General features: G+C 38.2%; 1 protein-coding gene across 3 annotated transcripts in view; it reads right to left on the minus strand.

The window, feature by feature from the left end:
* LOC136866549 (T-complex protein 11-like protein 1) overlaps positions 1–20,671 on the minus strand; it is a 286,302-nt gene that overhangs the window by 167,611 nt on the left and 98,020 nt on the right. For all 3 annotated transcript variants that reach the window (XM_067143620.2, XM_067143622.2, XM_067143619.2), the window contains exon 4: positions 12,737–12,857. In XM_067143620.2, the coding sequence (XP_066999721.1) occupies positions 12,737–12,857 (121 nt within the window). The remainder of the gene's footprint in view (positions 1–12,736; positions 12,858–20,671) is intronic.

Below are 20,671 nucleotides of genomic sequence, written 5' to 3' on the forward strand. Positions count from 1 at the left end.
CACTGTAGATGAGAAGGGCGTAACTACCTTCTTTCTTTTTAGTACCTTTAGTTAATGTCGAAAACGATTTCTTCTTGACTTTGCTAATAATTTTGTCCACAAATTGGCTGTTAAACCCCTTCCTGTTTACAAATCTGACCAGTAAAGGTGAAATAATTATTAGCGGTAACGAACTCCAAGATATTAATAAAATCCGCTACCTCTTGCCTACTTAAATTACTGTATTTGAGTAGACTGCTCTTTACAAGATTTATCGTTTTCACCTAGTCATAGTAAAATCTATGAAATTACGAATGTTTTCAAGAAACCTACCGTATAATCCCAAATACCACCCGCACTTTCTTCCCCAAAATATTGGTTCTAAATCTTGGGTGCAGGTCGTATTCAAGCCATTCATTCTTGTAAATATTTACTACATTTACATGGAATATTGAAATAGATTTGATTACGGTTACTGTACTCAATATACCACATGTAAATGGGCATTCAGGTCTTATCGTGTTTTAGTTGCGTTCTACAAAACAAGATTGATTTTTTCTCAATACAGTTACAGTGGCATGTAAAAGCGAATGTAAGATAATGAAATGCGGTAAATCAAAGAATATGGGTAAATGTGCAGTAAATATGAAAACCGCTGCTGCGGATGCTCGATCGTCATTTGTTTCACAAGTGTTGCTGGCATCCTGGGTGCGCGAATAGCTGATTTCGCGGGGTATCGTACTTTGCGAGAGTCGAGACTGTTGGTTAGGGAAGTCTACCTCGCTTATATTCGAGTTCCATATCTCTCCCGTGAAAGTGCTGTCTCGACAGTAAGCGATGGATTCAAAACGGCGTCTGTGGTCATTTACTGTGCGTGAAAAACTTAAAGTTGTAAGCAAAGCTGAAATATACGGAAATCATGCCGTTGGCAGAAAGTACAATATTGATAAATCGTGTATTTGTGATTGATGGAAGAAGGAAAAACTAAAAAGCAACAGTGATCGCAGAGCATTCCACAGGCGGAGTGCTGTGTTTCTGGAAATTGAAAAACCACTCCACAAATTTGTGACAGAAAAACGTGAGTTAGGATATGGTATTTCTAGTGAAATGTGTAAACTTAAAGCACTAGAGATCTCAAAAGAACTCAAAACAAAGGATTTTACTGTAAGCCGCGGATGGATCTTATCGGAGAAAAGCATTGTGCATTCCGAGACGTACATCTATTTCACAACGTCTCCCTGGGGCATATGAAGAAAAATTAACGACCTTTCAGCATCACATTATTTATTTGAGGAAACAAAATTCTTATTTGCTGTCGCAAATTGGGAATACTGACCAGACACCCGTCTATTTTGAAATGCCGTTGGAAAATACATTGGATACGAAAGGTTTGAAAAGTGTAACCTTCAGAACAGGTGGTAACAAAAAGCAACGATGCACGGTAATGTTGTGTGTATTAGTGGATGGATCAGATCAAAAATTAGATGGATGGCTTTTCCGGCGTTTGCTCTATTAACCAGCGTTTCGTCTTAGGTCTGACACTAGACTCTTCAGAGTGGGATGTGTCAGACCCTACCCACTGACGCTGGGGTGTATGCAGGTGAACTTATCAGAAGCTTATTTATGAAGCACAGTCTGATAACTGCATACGGGAGATAAAACTCCACAATGGAATTAATGCCCGCCTAGCAATTCCAAATGGAAATTCTAAGTTCCCATGGAGGGAATTAGATTCTTTTCCACCAATAGAGCATATCAAACATCAGATCAAAAATTAGATGGATGGCTTTTCCGGCGTTTGCTCTGAAGAGTCTAGTGTCAGACCTAAGACGAAACGCTGGTTAATAGAGCAAACGCCGGAAAAGCCATCCATCTAATTTTTGATCTGATGTTTGATATGCTCTATTGGTGGAAAAGAATCTAATTCCCTCCATGGGAACTTAGAATTTCCATTAGCGGATGGAACCAAACTCCCTCCATATGTGGTTCTGAAAAGGAAAACACTTCCGAAGGAAAACTTGCCGTCAGGTGTTATTGTTAGAACACACGAGTCCGGCTGGATGGACAGTGCGTTAGTTGAGGATTGGGTGAAGTGCATTTGGCAAAGTCGCCCGGGAGCTTTGTTACAAAACCGCAACATTCTTGTGTTGGACAGTTACCGAGGACATACAACTGATGCCGTAAAAGATATGACGAGGAAAGGAAAACCGATCTTGCGATAGTTCCCGGAGGAGTCACTTCTATTTGACACCTGCTGGATGTGTGTATGAACCGACCTTTCAAAACTGCAATAAACAGTTCTACACCGAAAGGATGTATGATGGTTATCGTGCATTAACACCAACCGGACAAGTGAAGAGGTCTGAAGTAGGACTAATATGCAACTAGATCAAGACTGCATGTGCACGCATTCCCAACAATCTAGTGTCCAAATGTGGAATTTCAAATACAGTAGATGGTAGTGAGGACAGCTATTTGTGGAAGAATGCCAGCGACGAAAGTTCCTATGGTGAAAATTAAGAAGACGACAGTGAATTATGAATGATCTGAATAATGGACAGATTTTATTTACGATTTTTGAGACGATTGTATTTACTGTAAGCTGTTTGAATTACATTTGTGGTATATTCGAAGAAAATGAAATAGGTATGTAAGTTTTCTTTTTTTTTCTTTTTTTTTTTTTCGTATTTTGCCGTCTCAAATTTAGGGTGCAGGTATTATTCGGTGGCGGGTGGTATTAGGGATTATACAGTATCATGGAAGTTTATTTCAAGGCAACCAACAACAACGTTCATCTTTTTTATAATCAGCACACTATTAACTCTTATACGCTCAGCGAGCTGATCTATCCGTTCGAGTGGTATTGCTTAAAACACTCAGCGTGCCAGTCTATCGGCTCTGTGTTCGGATGGCTGTATTAGTACCTTAATGGACTCCAGATATCAGGAAAAGAGAGCAATAGTACCTTTTGGATTTAGTTTACATTTTTCTCAAGAGATAGAGACAATAAGCTCATCTGTTAGAAACAAATGAAGTTATCAAACCGCGTATGCTAACCGCATGGCGAGTTGAAGTGGGCTGCTTGCGAGTATAGTCTTCTTTAAACTTCAAAATACGTGTTTTCCTTCGTTATATTGTTTCCATTTTAATAATAGTATATTGTTTGTTATATTTGGTTTATATTCAACATTTATCGGTATTCTCAAGTAAAGTTTAGTTTAACATTCCGTGTTATTAGATTTTCGTGTCACGAGTAGGTCTAATTTTTTAAACGGCTGGGCCAAGTGCTAGGCTAAATAATTCAGAAGTTGGATTATTTAGATGCTTTAGACGATGACAGTGATTTTATAGCTGATAGTGATTCAGATTTTAGTCCGACTCATTCGCTGAATGGTCAGTTTTTAGGCCTTCGGTTCAGAGGGTCCCGAGTTCAATTCTCGGCAGGGTCGGGGGGTTTTAATCACCTTTGATTAATTCTTCTGACCCGGGGACTGGGTGTTTGTGTTTGTCCCAACACACCACACTACCAACACCACTACAGAAACACGCGATAGTGATTACATCCCTTCACATAGGGTTGGCGTCAGGAAGGGCATCCGGCCATAAAACAGAGCTAAATACCCTGTGCGACACAGTTCGCACCCTCGACCCCACAGGTGTGGGGAAAGCGGTAGGAAAAGAAGAAGAATAGTGATTCGGATTTTACAGATAACGATAAGAGAATGTTTTCCAAAACATAAATGTGGACTCCGGAAGGTACGTGTACAGTTCTTTATGTCAGGTGCTATAACTCATGACTAAATAAGAATACAAGAAACAAAATTATATTACGTTATACAGAATTAAATGCTCTTATTTTCAGAATGAATGATCAACATTATCACTAAAGAACAGATTACTTTTATAGTATTTGAAAACCGATTTTTATTTTTTGTAATATATTTTCCAATTTTCAATATTTTTTTGGTAGCAAAATATGCCGTGAACAATTTTGGGATATTTTTGTCCTAAAACTATATTGAATGGTGTACCAATGTGATTTTTTTCAATTTTGTATCTCGGGATTTCATTACACGGCAATTTTGTACATTTTAACATGCATAATCATGAAAAATGGTCTGAGTGCTTTGGGCTTGACTGGTGTAAACAGCCTGAAAGCAAAAGGGTTAATAACGTCAATAACAAATTTCAGAAGTCAGGTATCACCAATACAGTTTAATGTAGTCTTATTAACTCGTTGCTGACTGTGGATGGCGTAAGACGTTTAATGTTCCGCGCGAAGCAATGCTGTTTATATTCGTCATCTATGCATTCTTACACCTTAGTCAGCGTTACTGGTTGACCTTGTTGAGATAACTCTCGCGTTGAGTGTGCTCATGTTTATCTTAGCAGTTTTAGCGGGAATATCTCAGCACTTCCTCGCGCGTACTTGAGATTCCAATGCAGTGCGTGTCGTTCTTACCGATAGTATAATGGCTTATAAAACAAAGATTCTTACGGAAGATTAATTATTAGATATTGGTGATGAACTTATTCCGGAAATAGACTCAGATAGTGAAAGTGAGAGTGATGAGGAAATTCCGATTCCCGAATCCAATAGGCCTATAAAGGAAAGTGAAGTGCCTGATACATATCATCCTAGTTATTGTCCACCTGTTCCATCGTTTAGACAGAATTCAGGTATAAACGTTCAAACAGAAAATGAGCAGGATATTTTGAGTTAGGTGAGTGTTTTCATGAATGACTAACTTTATCAGTATGTGTGTGAGCAGATTAATCTATACGCGAGTCAAATGATAGGCGCGCGCCCCGGCCTTTCACGAAGAATTCGTTCATGCAATTGTGGAAACCGATTATTCCAAAATACTGATATAAAAATGTACTGGACCGAAGACCCTGTTTTTCATACCCCAATATTTTCTAAAACAATGTTCCGAATACGCTTCCTTCATATTCTTTCCTTTCTTCACTACAGTGACAGTAATCATTATGCCGAAAGTACAGATAGGCTATATAAAATTAGATGTATTTTGGAACCTGTGACACCAGATATCACACCCTAAATATTTACTAGAAGTTAGCACAAGGTATCATGTTTTTAACATTTATAGTTCAGGAGTAATGGTAAATTTTATTAAGTAATGCATGTTAAGAGGGCCAGGCATGAAAATGGCTGGTCCAGGGATTCAAGTGTCCCGCTTAGAAGCAGGTACTGAACGTGTTAATAAAGACAATTACAGTATTCTAAAAGTGGAATTATAAACTTTCGCAAGTTCGTACTTTCGACAATACGGGCTCAAATATGAAATTTATAACAAGCAATTTGTTACATGTGTACACATCCTTTAGATAATCTGACACTGAGAACTGAATGCATCTTTAACACCCACAAACGATTGTTCCAATCATAATTTTCTGTATCTGATAAGTTTATTTGAATTTCTACACATGATGATTCTCCCACACATTTCAACCTTCATGCCCACAGGCACCTAATCTTAAGCATTGGCTTGGTACAGGTGGACCAACTGCTTGACCCCCATGCTTTCCTGACTTAATCCTACTGGACTTTTTCCTGTGAGGGTACTTACTCAAGTCTTTGGTATATTCGACTAAGGATAGTATACAGGTGGAACGGGGACATCTTGGACATTTCATATGACATGTTAGCAAAGTGTTCCAGTGCAACATCATTTATGATACACGATATGATAACAAATGTAACTGTAACAGTACAATGTGTTGGAGAGCACCACAAATAAAGTCTAATAACTTGGTAAGTACGAATACAAAGTACAAATGACCAAAGTCATGTATGAAAAGTGTGTAAGTGGTGTGAAGACTAAGACAGGATAAACAGGTTCAATGTAAAACCAGCACCTTGACACAGTCAGGAATGAAATCCATAAGAGTGTACAAGAAAAAATAGGAAGCAAAGAGACAAAGCCCTTACTCTTTGCAGACAACATACTGTAGAAATATGGGGAGAAGATGAAATGGAAGTACAAGAACAAGTTATTGTATGAAACTGGGAGATAGAGGAATATGGAATGTAAATAAGTGTGGAGAAGAGTAAGACAGTAGATGATGATGAGAGATAATAGAGAAGGAAGAAGGAATATTGAAGTAAATGGAAGACTATTAGAAGTTGTGAAAAGCTTCAAATATTTGGGGAGTATACTTGCAGAAGATGGGGGAAAATAAATGAAGAAATTGGAAAGAGAATCCAACAAGTCACTGCGTTTTAGCAACGTGTGAAAGGTATAGTGTGAAACTGGGACGTCCCACAGAAACGCAAGAAACTGGTGGGATTTCCGCAGGACATATCAGATCAATTGGATTCAGAAGGTCAGTTAGATTGCATAGCCATAGATCTTTCCAAAGCCTTTGATAGAGTGGAACACGGAATATTATTAAAGAATTGGAGGGAACAGGATTGGACGTAAGGGTTACACGTTGGATAAAAACATTTCTAAATTCAAGGGTTCAGAAAGTCAAAGTCAAAGTAGGAAATAATGTATCACAGGAAGAGAAAGTCTGGAAGAGAATTGCACAGGGTAGTATAATCGGTCCGTTACTTTTCTTAATATACGCAAATGATTTAGAGAACAATATAACATCAAAAATAAGATTGTATGCAGATGACATAATTGTTTATAGGGAAATAAATAACACTGAGAATTGTTCAGAATTACAAAGGGACCTTGAAAATATCCAACAATGGGTTGAAGAAAATAATATGAAGGTCAATGGAGGCAAATCAACTGTTACAACTTTACAAACAGGAGCTTTAAAACTGAATTTGAATATACTTTGGATGAGGTAGTTATCCCAAAAGATGGCAAGTGCAAATACTTAGGTGTGAGATTTGAAAGTAATTTGCACTGGAAGGGTCATGTTGATGACATTGTTGGGAAAGCATACAGATCGTTACATGTCATAATGAGGCTACTTTTTTTTTTGCTAGTTGTTTTACGTCGCATCGACACAGATAGGTCTTACGGCGACGATGGGACAGGAAAGGTCTAGGAATGGGAAGGAAGCGGCCGTGGCCTTAATTAAGGTACAGCCCCAGCATTTGCCTGGTGTGAAAATGGGAAACCACGGAAAACCAGATTCATGGCTGCCGATAGTGGGGTTCGAACCTACTATCTCCTGAATACTGGATACTGGCCGCACTTAAGCGACTGCAGCTATCGAGTTCGGTAATGAGGCTACTTAAAGGATGCAATAAAGAATTAAAAGAAAAAAAGTTACTTAAGTATGGTTCGTCCATTATTGGAATATGCAAACAGTGTTTGAGATCCTCACTTAGAATACCTAATAAAAGAAATAGATTGTGTGCAGAGGAAAGCAGCAAGATTTGTAACAGGGGATTTCAAGAGAAAGAGTAGTGTATCAGAAATGTTAAAGGAACTTGGGTGGGAAACTTTAAGTAAGAGAGGGGAGAAAACTACACTTATAGGATTATATAGAGCCTATACAAGAGAAGAAGCATGGGGAGATATCCGTGAGAGGCTTGTTGGAAGATAATTGGGGTAAATTTTCATTCATTGGGAAGGGTGTGAAGGAGTGGAACAGTTTACCACAGGTAATGTTTGATCCTTTTCCAAAATCTGTACAGATATTCAAGAAGAGAATAAACAGCAACAGAGAAAATGAATGAAGTGTTAGAGGGGATTCGACCAGTGCAGGTTATTGTAAATAAAAAATGTGTGTGAATAAATTAATTCCATCCCCTGGTCTAAGGAGTTTGGACAGCCAAAGTAGGGGACTGCCTGTAGGGGTGAAGTACAGTGGGGACTTCCGAGGGCCCTGGGACCGCTACAGTAGCTGTGAAGGCCCTTCAGGAACTCTGAAAAGTGGTTGCAAAAGGGGCTCTGGTTAAGACGCAGCAGGTCTTTATGCTACTTAGGTTCCAGAACGGGTAAAAAAAATAAAAACATAAGTAAATAAATGCAATGTAAAGTTTAATCTTATACCAGTTGTATAGTATCATTTGAAATAATTCCACATACTGTACATACTGTATATCCCTTGACTATATTTGTAAGTAGTACAGGAGATATTATAAGTAGAATTTTGTAAACAATATAAATTTATTAAGGATGAGTGTGTGTTTAATAGAAAAAATTGTTAGCATAAATTGTATAATATTGTATTATAGGAAAATTTTCTTCTCTTGTTAATTTAATATTTAGTGCTTGACAATAATGTATTTTAGTGTACCATTTGCCACCGAGGTACACACCTCATTTGCAAATAAAGAGATTTTGATTTGATTTGATTTTGAAATCTGTGCTCAATGTATTACACACCAACTTTGACATACGCGGGCATGTGGACAACAATAAAACATGATGAAAGCAGAATCCAAGCAGCTGAGACAAGACAGAGACCAGTAAGCTGAAATCATATGGACACATGATGAGAATGGAAGAAGATAGAGTTCCAAATCGAGTATTTATGGAGAAAATAATAGGGGAAGACAATGGTGAAGGCTCAGAAAGAGGTGGATGGATATGGTGAAGGAGAGTATAGAGAAAAGAGGAGTAAAAGTGGAAGAACTATTGAAGGAAGAAAGGGAATGGTAGAGACATAGACAACTGTGGAGGTGCTTGAATCACAATCCTTTCAAAGAGACCTGAACGACGGGCCGACTAAAGTGATCCTATGTGGCCATAAAATAATAATAATAATAATAATAATAATAATAATAATAATAATAATAATAATAATAATAATAATAATAATAATAATAATAATAATAATAATGTGCCCGGTTAGCTTCCGTGGGGGTCACACACTGAACTGAGTAAGTGTTTGGCATAACTTCACGGAAGACACTGGGGAAGACCCCGACACGGCGCGTCCCATATGGCTGATAGGGAATGTTCCTGTAGATATGCAGGACAGGTGTGAATAAGGCTTAGCCAAATAAACACCCGCGGATCAACTGAGGCAAAACGGTCTGCAGTCAACGGTCTCGATGGTGGATGAGGATATTTCCCAACGGCTGAGAGGGCGGAAGAACTGGCTCTACGGCTAACAACCGTAGTTCTAACCACGGACAGAGTAATCTGTCCCACCAAGCATTACCATGAGGTAACATTATGCATGATGGAAACACTTTCAAGGAAAACTACCCCAGGTGGTACCCAGCAATGGAAATCCACCGTCGCACCAGGCGGCGCAAACAAGCCTTCGGATTCTGGGGAGCTTGTACCAACATGCAAGATGGAGTCGGAGCCATCTGGTAGCCAGACTGATGACGTACTAACGACAAACACGACTAACCTAAAACAAAATCTAAGGACAAAGAAACATCACTATTTTGGAACTATCAACATACAGACTCTACTTAGGACGGGGAAATTAAAACGGACTTTGGATGAAATGGAAAATCAGAATATTCTAATACTAGCAGTGCAAGAGACGCGTTTTACTGATATTAATACGTTTGATTCAGAAAATTATAGAATCTTTAAGGGTAAACCTGGACGAAAAATTGGAAGAAATCTGCAGCAACTTGGCACAGCATTTTGTGTAAACAAAAGGGTTATTGACTCCGTAACGGACTTCTCTTCTCCTTCTGATAGACTCTCCACTCTAACACTGAAATGTGCAAACAAGAGATACACACTATTCAATGCACACGCCCCCATAAATGAAGACAACAGAAACAATCTTGATAAGGTGAAAATATTCTGGGATCAATTGGAGAATGAATTGCTAAAGACGCCAAGCAATCATGTCAAAATTCTGATGGGTGATTTCAACGCGCAGGTTGGGAAAGAACGTCAGTTCCGAAAAATAGTAGGTGGTTATCCAGCTCACACCAGAACAAATACGAATGGGAAGAGACGTATTGACTTATGTGAGACATTCGATCTTAAATTAATGTCCACGTACTTCAAAAGACTGCCAAGGAAAAAGAAAACGTGGTGCGCTCCACGGAAAGACCTAGGTGAATATCAACTGGACCATGTTGCAATTTCAAGGAGAAACACTAAAGAAATTATGAATGTGGTAGTACGGAAAGGAGCCAATCTTGACTCTGATCACTTCTTGACCCGCATAAAATTCAAGCCGTTACCGCTGAACAAGAAGAGACTCTCTCCGAATGCGTCAATAAAAGTAAACCATGAAAAACTTCAAGAAAACAGAAACGACTTTCAAAGACGTATGCGGGAGAAGAAAATGGAGACTTGTGAGGATATTCGAGAGAATATGGCTCATATAGCTAAGGATGTTGCACCATTGCGACGAACTCGCAGACACCGATGGTGGACTACAGACTGTGATGTAGCAATTGATAGGAGAGCTGCGGCCTATAAAGCATGGTACGCAGATAAAACAGAAGATAAATTTGAGACATACAAGGAGGTACGCAAACAGACAGCTAAGATCCTCCGGCAAGCCAAAAGGAATCAAATATCTGAAGAAATTCGAAGTATTGACACGGAATTTAAGAAGAACAATACTAGAATCTTTTATAGGACCTTTAAAGAGCACATACATGGATATCAACCATCTACCATGGGATTTCGAAGGGAAGATGGAAAATTGGCAGTGAATAAGAATGAAAATTGTGAGATATTAGCTACATATTTTGAGAAATTGTTGAACTGTGAAAAACCTAAAAATAAATGGCCAAAAGAGGATCCAAAACAACGGAATGAAAACTCAATACCCCCTGACGAAAAAGAACTCCGTGAAATAATTACAGACTTAAAGAACAACAAAGCTGCAGGGGAAGACTCTGTCACAGCAGAGATGCTGAAAAGTGGTGGAGAAATCACAATAACAATTTTAAGGCGAGAAATGGAAAAGATATGGGAAATGGAGGTAATCCCTGAAGATTGGAAAAATGCTATCATTCATCCTCTACACAAAAAAGGTGATAGAGCAGATCCTAACAACTACCGCGGCATTTCCATCACATCTGTAACTTATAAGACACTCTCTAAAGCACTACAGAGGAGACTTGTGGAACAAGTGGATCATCAACTAGGCGAGTATCAAGTGGGATTTAGGAAGGGAAGATCGTGCGTTGATCAAATCTGGAGTCTGAAACGTGTACTAGAGAATCATCTCTCAAAGGATCTGGTAGTCGTTTTTGTAGACTTTAAAAAGGCGTATGATTCAGTCGACAGGGAAGTGCTATTCAATATATTAGTGGAATTTGGAATTGATGCCAAAACAACAGCAATTATTAAGCAGACTTTAACTGGGACACATTCGAAAGTTAAGTTCATGGGAGAGAACTCCAAGCAGTTCGAAATTAAAACAGGAGTCAGGCAGGGTGATGGATTGTCACCAATTCTTTTCAACTGTGTGTTGGAGAAGATTATCCGGGAGTGGGAAAAAGAACTGGACAGAAAAGGATTACTTAACCAAGTATACATTGGAGGGTCAAAAAGTGGTGTCATGATTAATTGCCTTGCCTTTGCTGATGACGTTGCGCTGCTATCTAGGAATACTGACACAGCAATAGAACAGCTGAATGTACTAAAACTACAAGCAGAAAAAGCAGGACTACAGATTTCTTTCGAAAAAACTAAATATATAACAAACAACAAAACAGCCCCTCGGTACCTGAAGACAGAACACGGCAAAATAGAAAGAGTTGATAGCTTTAAGTATCTGGGCGAAATAGTGCAATTGAAAACAAATGAAAGAGAAGCAAACAACACCAGACGGGAGAAAATGGCTGCGGCTTTTCGTAGGACATATCCTATATACAAGAAGAAAACCATCTCCAGACGAGCTAAACTATGGCACTACAATACAGTGATTAAAACGGAATGTCTGTATGCTAGTGAATGCCTCCAAATGACAGGAAAAGCGGGACTGAGAGAAGCTGAGAAATTTGAAAGAAAGATCCTTCGAAAAATAATGGGTCCAAAGATTGTGGATGGACAGTATAGGCTGCGAGGAAGGGAAGAACTTTACCGAGACAATGAAAGGCTAACTGAGTCCATGAGAAAACGGAAACTTAAATTCTATGGGCATTTATTTAGAATGGATGAGAAGAGACTAACGAAAAGGATTTTCACAATACTAGACAGCAGACCTAAAGTGTCGGACAAATGGTTCAGGGAGGTGAGAAAGGATCTTAGACAGGTGGGACTAAATTCGGAAGACATCTCAAATCGAACAAAGTTTAGGTCAGTGATCGACAGATTTCAGGGATTCCATGACGAACCGAAACTTAACCGTGGGTGGACGGACGAAAGAAGACAGGCTGCCAGAGAGAGGATGCTGAAGTTCTGGGCTGTGAGGAAGGCTTCCAGAAACATGTAATTGTTATCTAACGTGGTCTCTAATGGCCGTAAACGAATATATATATATTATAATAATAATAATAATAATAATAATAATAATAATAATAATAATAATAATAATAATAATAATAATAATAATAATAATAATAATAATAATAATAATAATAATAATAATAATAATAATAATAATAATAATAATAATAATAATAATAATAATAATAATAATAATAATAATAATAATAATAATAATAATAATAATAATAATAATAATAATAATAATAATAATAATAATAATAATAATAATAATGTCTCATAACTTGGTAGTTGTGCATTTATGGGCTCATGTTGTTATAAGCTTTTATTCTACTGTCTATAACAGGAATCCATTTCTAAAATTTTGCCCAAGGATTTTCATCACACCTTGTAACTAGAATAAATGGGCAAATGAATGAAAATGAACAATTTCTAACCTCTTTAATATTCTCCAACAACACCATAGCTTGTGAATAGTTAGGTGGGTCTTCTGCCAACTGTGAAGTTAGTACATCCCAGAATGCTCGGTGTATTGTATCTTTCACCTGTTTGTGGATGCTGCAAAAAAAAAAAGAAGATTTAACTCTTTCACAAATTACAATACGTACACATACTTAACAGAAATGAAACAGGCAGGTGTACGAATATAATAGTACATCAAAGGGAGCTACTACTGTTGAAAAGATTGAAGTGTTATTTAACAAAATATGCTTGTTATGTCATATACTTTGGACAATCTACTGGCTACGCGACATATATTAAAATGGTGTCTATTATCGGTGTGCCGTGACTCTACCAGCAGGACGACCCAAAGGAGAGCGGGCCAGGGATCTGGATTAATAAACGTAAGGACCAACCCAGAGGAACAATGTCAAGACAAGTTTCAAACAGCTTGACTAGAACATTTATTTTACACACAATTAAGATCAAACATATTCGGAAACGCTTGGGAACTAACATGGTTAAAAGGAGGGTTTTGACCCGTTTCCATCGTCCATCTTAAGTAAAACAGAAAGGTAATCCTCTCCTCTTACAATTGTCTAACATGAACATAAACTATTCGACTTGGTACCATATAAATTTCGAACATATCACTACTAGGCTACTATGTATATACAGTTCACCAGCTACCTCGTGTTAAGAAAATTCTGTAAAAGTGAACATAAAATTAACATCCCATTCGGGTACTATTGCAAACATAAGACATCGCTTCTCGAACTAAACGCCCAGAACATTCTGGCACCTTCATCTCATTTCCGTGAGCTCATTCTCTAGCTCCCACTTTGATCACAAACCAAAACATCGATAACGTAGGCTCCAGTAGCCACAAATAGCTTATGATACAAGAAACATAGAATTTAAGGTCTATAACACTTCAAGTTAATTTCTCAATAATACCTTGGCACCAAGCCTTCAGTTATTAGTTTACAACCTAAAGTTGCCAGATACATGGATTTACACAACCGTATCCTCGTTCCTCCCATCATCCTACCAACATTTAGAAAACCTGAAGATCTTACCTCCCATGACCCCCTCACGGTCCTTGGTTCAATGTAAGAGAAGTGCTCTTCACCAAGAGCAGCAGGCGAGTGAGTCTGTCCACCACCCGGCGAGGCGCACAGGCTCGCTGGGAGGGGGAAGGGATAAGCGCACGCGAGGGGCATGACAGAAGATCGAGATACCAAAAGAAATGCAAGAACCGGAGAGGCGCCCCAGGACGGAACTAATTCCTTGCCCATGGAGCCATAAGTGAGGAACAGGGAGAGAACACATTTATTATAACATATCAATGGCCAAGAAAGACAAAAACACGCACAATTAATTACAGTAAATTTCAATGAGCTCACTAGGAGCGCCTCACATATATCAAGTTCGTTAAGGCGGGGGGAGATAAAACTAACGGTGCAATCGGCACTTGTAAGTTTTGGTGGATTATTTCATTCCGCTATGGACCTCGTGTTCACGGCCTAGTTACTGTACGGAGCTGTGATTATAAAACGATTATATGAAACTGGAATTCAACACCATTTGGAGTATTGGATGACTAAAACCTTATATCTGGTAGACTTGGGTTATTTTAAAGCATGAACGCTCTGAACTGTTAGCATATTGGTCATCTATTCAGTCCAAACATGGCAATCGTGATTTTTCGTCACATGGTTTTCTGTTTGGTAGTGCAACTACAGAGTATAATTGTATGGTGGACAGCTACAGGGACTTCTACGCCATCTATGAGTGTGCATAGCAACTACTGGGTGTGTTTTGTCAGTCTCCGCCAGAGCGTGTAGCAGTGATAGACTGCGTCGCGCCATGCGGCGAAAGTGGAGTGTGCCTGTTAATCGTGGGGACCACTAGCAAGCAGACGCTGGTGTTTGGTAGCCATGTCTAACGGCTTCCCGGCTCATAAAATAATGACTGAGGTCGTCGGCATCGGATAACGAGGAGGTGTATTCCTCGCTAAAGGGCGATAAAGTATATTATACCTTTTAAAATGTAGCGTTTCTACTATAATATTAAGTATGTAAGTTTATTTGGATTCTTTTGGGTGAGTGTTATAGTATTGGGCCTCAAACACGGGTGAGTTTATCTAAGTACATTTGGATTTATTGCAAGTACGCCTCTTATGTGTGCCTCAAGCTTATTTTATTTTCTTGTGTATTATAGTTATATTTTCATTCGTGTGTGTTGTGTGGTTTCATCTTTCATCTCAATTTCTAGTTGGGCGTTCTTGCTTCTGAGGTGTCATGTATTAGGAATGTCCGTTATCATGCTTGGATAACTTTCAAAATTCTCCGTTCTCTTGATTTATTTTGGTTTGTTCTTGGTGTTATTTGTTTTCTGGTGTTATTTTCTGGATGCGTTTACTGTACCTTGTTTGAAATTATGGTATTTATTTTCGACATCTTTGCGGTGTTATTGTGTTCCTATTCGTGGTTATTTATTTATTTTTTTGGACTATGATTCCCTGATTTTGTTCGGAGCATCCTGTCGTGCGTGTGTTTCGGTTTTCTTGAGCCCGTGTTTGACCTAGTACTACACTTACGCTAGTCTTTTAATTTTTTTTAAAAAAATTTACATTATTATTATTATTATTATTATTATTATTGATCTTATTAATTTTTAATTTCTCATGAATACCTATTTCTTGGAGTGGGTTGGAATTCCTTGTTTTATTTTCTATTGCGGGTATTTAAAGTGATATTTACTTAATTATGTGTGTAATCCCGCGTAATATTAACATCATTTTTCAACAATGACTTTGTAACGTCTGCTGGTTTTAATTGAGGGTTTGGGCACCCCTAGTGTGGAGCAATCGTAGCTTTAGCCTTGTCTACTCTTCTGATTATTATTTTCTTATCTTATCGTCGTGTGGCAGTTACGTAACTGAAATTTGGGCATTATTGTCTCGTCGGGATTTGCGTCCGCTGGCGTGTGCCGCTGTGAATATATAATGATGAATTGTTTGTGGTATTGAGGCGAGATCGTGTATTTTTTTGTGGTTACATGTAATGCCTCATTATATTATTTATTTCTGGTTGTGTTTTTGTTATTTACATGCCTACTATGTTGGGTGATTTAATTCATAATTTATTTGTGTTGATATTAACTTCCTTGCGGTATTGTGTTTAACATTTTGACCGGTTGTTGTGTGGAGTTTCTATTTATTGTGATGAGTAGTTGATCTACGTTACGTGGGTTTTCCGGGGAATGATCCTACCGCTAGGGTGTGTCGGAAGCCCTCTATTAAGTAATTTGTTGTTATTCTTATTAAAATTTTAAGTTTGTTTGTGAATATTTCCTAGTAACTTGTTAGGTTTTAAGTTATCCAGTGCACCAGCATTTTCTTTAAAAAATGAAGAAATGATTTTAATATTAAAGTATATTAATTTTATTTATACTTAAATTATTTATTTTACAAACTCTTATGGATGCTATTTAAATTTTCATTCCTTCAAGTTCATTTTATTTACCAGGGGCTAAAGATTTCTTTAATTTGATATGTAAAATGATTTTCTTATAAGTACATATTTATTTTTAAATTTTAAAGTTGGTGTCATTTGAGTGTTATCCATCGCAATTTCTAGTGATCCCCCACCTCTAACCTTATTTTATGGGTAGGGCCTTGCACTCTTCCTCGCTTCCTTATATTGTTTTGTGGAGTTTCTTACTGTTTTTGTTTCATTTGCTTCTTTGTTTATTTTTGTCTGATGTGCACACGTCCCTATGACGCACGTCATTGCTCTCAATTGTTAGGGGAGTTGCAAGATGTCACAAGTTTCAGATCATTTAAAGCATTTATGAGGGTGGAAAAACAGGATATAATGCAAAAAGCCAAGGAATGCTACTGGACAACAATGGAGTAAATAAAAGGTCAATTCAAACATCTCCGGGACGTGACGGCGATCTCCGTGTCCGTATCCGTCCTTTCGGACACAAATATTTCATGTTTGTTCTTACACTTCAGTTCCGTGCAAAAGTCGGCAATCAAGTGTTCCATGATGATTTTTTTTACTGAGGATGAACTGTTAATGATAGCTATAATCTTGGATGAAGAGGAGAAAGAGAGGAAGAAACAGTGGGTTCATCCTACATGGAAACGCAGGGGTAAGGAAAGAGAGTTTTCTACTCTATATAAGTGCTTGAAGGACGACGGAGTAAAATTTCATGGATACACTACATTTGCATTAAATTACTTGAAAAATTAAATAAAAATTACTTAAAAAATTAAATAAATGAAATTGTTGAATAATTTTAATACCCCTGACTTTGTAGGTTAGGGGCAGAAAATGCCTTGCCATGCCAAAGTCGATACAGACAGACTGATTTTCTTAATCTTAAAAGCAAAAAATATTAGTTACCTACCTTCAGCTTCCATTTTCTCGCCAATTTCGTCCCATACACGCTTCTTCAAACCACTATCCATATATTTTGAATCAGCTAAATTATACAGAAAAGAGTGTGCCTTCACTTTCAGTCAGCAGTTTGGCCTTCATTTTTGGAGGCAAAGAAGAGTTCAAACGTATACAGATAACCTTAGTACCCGAAGAAAGCAGAGAAGCAGGAAGGCGGAAAGAGAGAAATCACGTCCGTGAAAACAAGAAAATATCGCTGGCGAGCGAATACGTATTGCCGGTACGAATCATGGAGAAGCACTGAAGGTCACGGTGAATGACGTCAGTGGAAGTGTTGGAACTCATCCCTTCGTTTACGTGGCGACGATATTTTATTTTCACGGAAGATGCCGTCACGTCACGGAAAGCACCGTCACGTCCCGGAGATGTGTGAATCAACCTTAATCATGTGTACATCAGTGGTTAGAGATCTTAGTAATTTTGATAGAATGACTAATCAGATGATTTCCTAAGTAAAAATGTTATAAGAACCATACTAATGAAATCCACAGTAGTAGTAGTAGTAGTAGTAGTAGTAGTAGTAGTAGTAGTAGTAGTAGTAGTAGTAGTAGTAGTAGTAGTAGTAGTAGTAGTAGTAGTAGTAGTAGTAGTAGTAGTAGTAGTAGTAGTAGTAGTAGTAGTAGTAGTAGTAGTAGTAGTAGTAGTAGTAGTAGTAGTAGTAGTAGTAGTAGTAGTAGTAGTAGTAGTAGTAGTAGTAGTAGTAGTAGTAGTAGTAGTAGTAGTAGTAGTAGTAGTAGTAGTAGTAGTAGTAGTAGTAGTAGTAGTAGTAGTAGTAGTAGTAGTAGTAGTAGTAGTAGTAGTAGTAGTAGTAGTAGTAGTAGTAGTAGTAGTAGTAGTAGTAGTAGTAGTAGTAGTAGTAGTAGTAGTAGTAGTAGTAGTAGTAGTAGTAGTAGTAGTAGTCGCCGTCCTCCCTAGGTCCCTTTTAGTGGGTGCACTGTCCTGCTGTGTTTACAGACCAATTGGCTATCATAATCTATATATGTGCTAATTACATACCATGAATCATTAGGAGCTCCAAATTAAAATGTAAACAACTTAAAAATGTTTATTTAAATGATAAATGTTCATTACTGTTGACATAATTGCATGAAATACAGCGGAGTTTAAATGTTTACCTTGACTACCACTAATGCCGCTTGCGAGCAGTGTCACAAACCCGTATGGGACTCCACAGTAACAGAGTGGTAAGCCCTGGTGTTACATGATTATGAACGAGCAGTAGAACACTAAAATAGTTCAGTTTTGCCATTAATGTTTACCTGTCTGGTATTATTGTTAATACCCTGACGGGAATAAATTGAGATTCAAACCCGGCAGAGGTAGTCAGATTTTTGAAGGGTGGAAAAAAGTCCATTCGATACTCCATGTTGTACAATGTCGGCATGTAAAAGAACTCTGGTGACACATTTGGTGTTTACCCGACAAAATTAATTAAATCTCAGCCAAGAGAATTTCGGTTTAATCGGTCTGCCATCTAGTAGGTCTATAGTGAAACGGAACGTCGAAACTGACAAGCAGACAGCCAGATGGCGTCAAATCGAAATGTATGACACAGTATCTGAAGCCAAACGATTATTATTACCATTCAGTTTTATCGTACCTTTTCCTTCCTTTCCCTTGTCATCACTATCGTTTCACTTTTCTCTGTGCTTACTTTGATCCCAAATTTCTCTATCGATTGATTCTATACATCTACTTGTTTTTGCACTTCCGTTTCATCCTCACCCCACATCAATCGTCGTCGGCCACTACTCGTATCCGAGCGCATGTTTTTCACTTGCAATTCATGTACAGTCCGTTTTGTGTAAATGACGTTGATGACTCATCACGCCAATTCTTGCATGGAACATGCGATCACATTTGGCACATCTGAGAGAAGGGGGTGGACTTGGCTGAGTTTGAGTTTTCTTCTAAGATGAGCCTCTGTTTGCAGTCTTCGATGCTTAGTTTCAAACTGCAGTACAACAGTGGATGAGACTGCGCGCCAGCGAGGGCGATCTTCAGCAAGTGTGTGCCAATTACTGGGGGTCAATGTTTGTGCTCTTCAAGCTTCTTTTGAGCTGACCCCTGCAGCGTTTCAGAGGTGCACCACGTGGCCTTCCGACAGAAATTAGTTCACTGTATAGTATCTGTAGGGGTAGCCTATTGTCATCCATGTGTTGGACATGACCAAACTATCTAAGCTGGTGATTCATGATGGAAGTTTCTATAATGTTCATCTCTGCTGCCCTTTCAAGTACTACAACATTGCAGACATAATCCTCCCGTTTGATATTCATAATGTTCCTAAACTTCTGCTGGTGAAAACGTTCTAATTTCTTGACGTCACAGTGGTATAGAGTCCATGTTTCACATCCATACATTAAAGTGGAGATAACAGCTTGGTACACCATCAGTTTAGTGAACATATTTAGGTCTTTATTAGAAAAGACTCTGCGGGATAGACGTTCGAAAGCACGAGCACCTCGTATTCTATTTTCTACATCCATCTCCGAGGTACAACAAGACGAGAGAATACTCCCAAGGTAGGGAAAAAAGTTTACTTGTTCCAGAGATGTATCTGAGATAGTAATGTTGACACACAAGTATGAAGGATGAGTTTTCCACCTAATCAATACTTTATTTTACAAATGTTTAGAATTATTTACATTAAAACAGTACCGGTTTCGACATCAAATCAAACTTGTGTCCTCATCCCGAGGTGGTGCAGCTCTTTTAAGGCACACCCCCAATGGAGGTGTGCTGCACGTACCATTTCAACCACATTTCAACGACATGTAAATAGGTCATCATCAGCTGTTGGTGAACCTGCTTAATAGCAATTGTACATAATAAAACATTACTAAAAACTAATTAAACAAAAATGCCTTATTCTAATATAATATTAATGTTAAGATATATACATATGGTACAATTATAGGGCTTTGACTTGTTGGAGTCCCATTCAAATATCTCTGCTCCCCCTCCCCACCACCTCGCAATCTGAACACTACAACAGCCACATGACGTACACGCAACAGTGTGCAGCTCACTCCCGACTATACTAAAGGACATATCCAGCCCACAAGTAAGTAACACACACACTATAGCACACCAACCATTTAGCAGGCACTATCCATCAGTTATTCTAATTCCTACTTCCTTTTTCTTTGTCAGATATTTTAATTTACCTGAGCGTAAATGCAACTATGAAGAGGGGAGCTCTATCAACCTACTTTCTTTAATTTCAATATGTCATACAAAGCACGATATGCCTCAATAAGGATCCTGAAAACTAGCATGCATCAGCAACAACATAGACTAAGAATGAACATAGTACCTGAAACAAGCTACAGAACCTCAATCTACTGAACGCAACGTTCCCCATGAAAATTGTGGCCCAACAATGTACCTTAATTCTATCTTTACAACAGTTAGACATAATGCTGGCACACTGCATAGATATTTGAATTTGACACC

The sequence above is a fragment of the Anabrus simplex genome, chromosome 3, assembly GCF_040414725.1.
Source record: "Anabrus simplex isolate iqAnaSimp1 chromosome 3, ASM4041472v1, whole genome shotgun sequence".
Classification (NCBI taxonomy): Eukaryota; Metazoa; Arthropoda; class Insecta; order Orthoptera; family Tettigoniidae; genus Anabrus; species Anabrus simplex.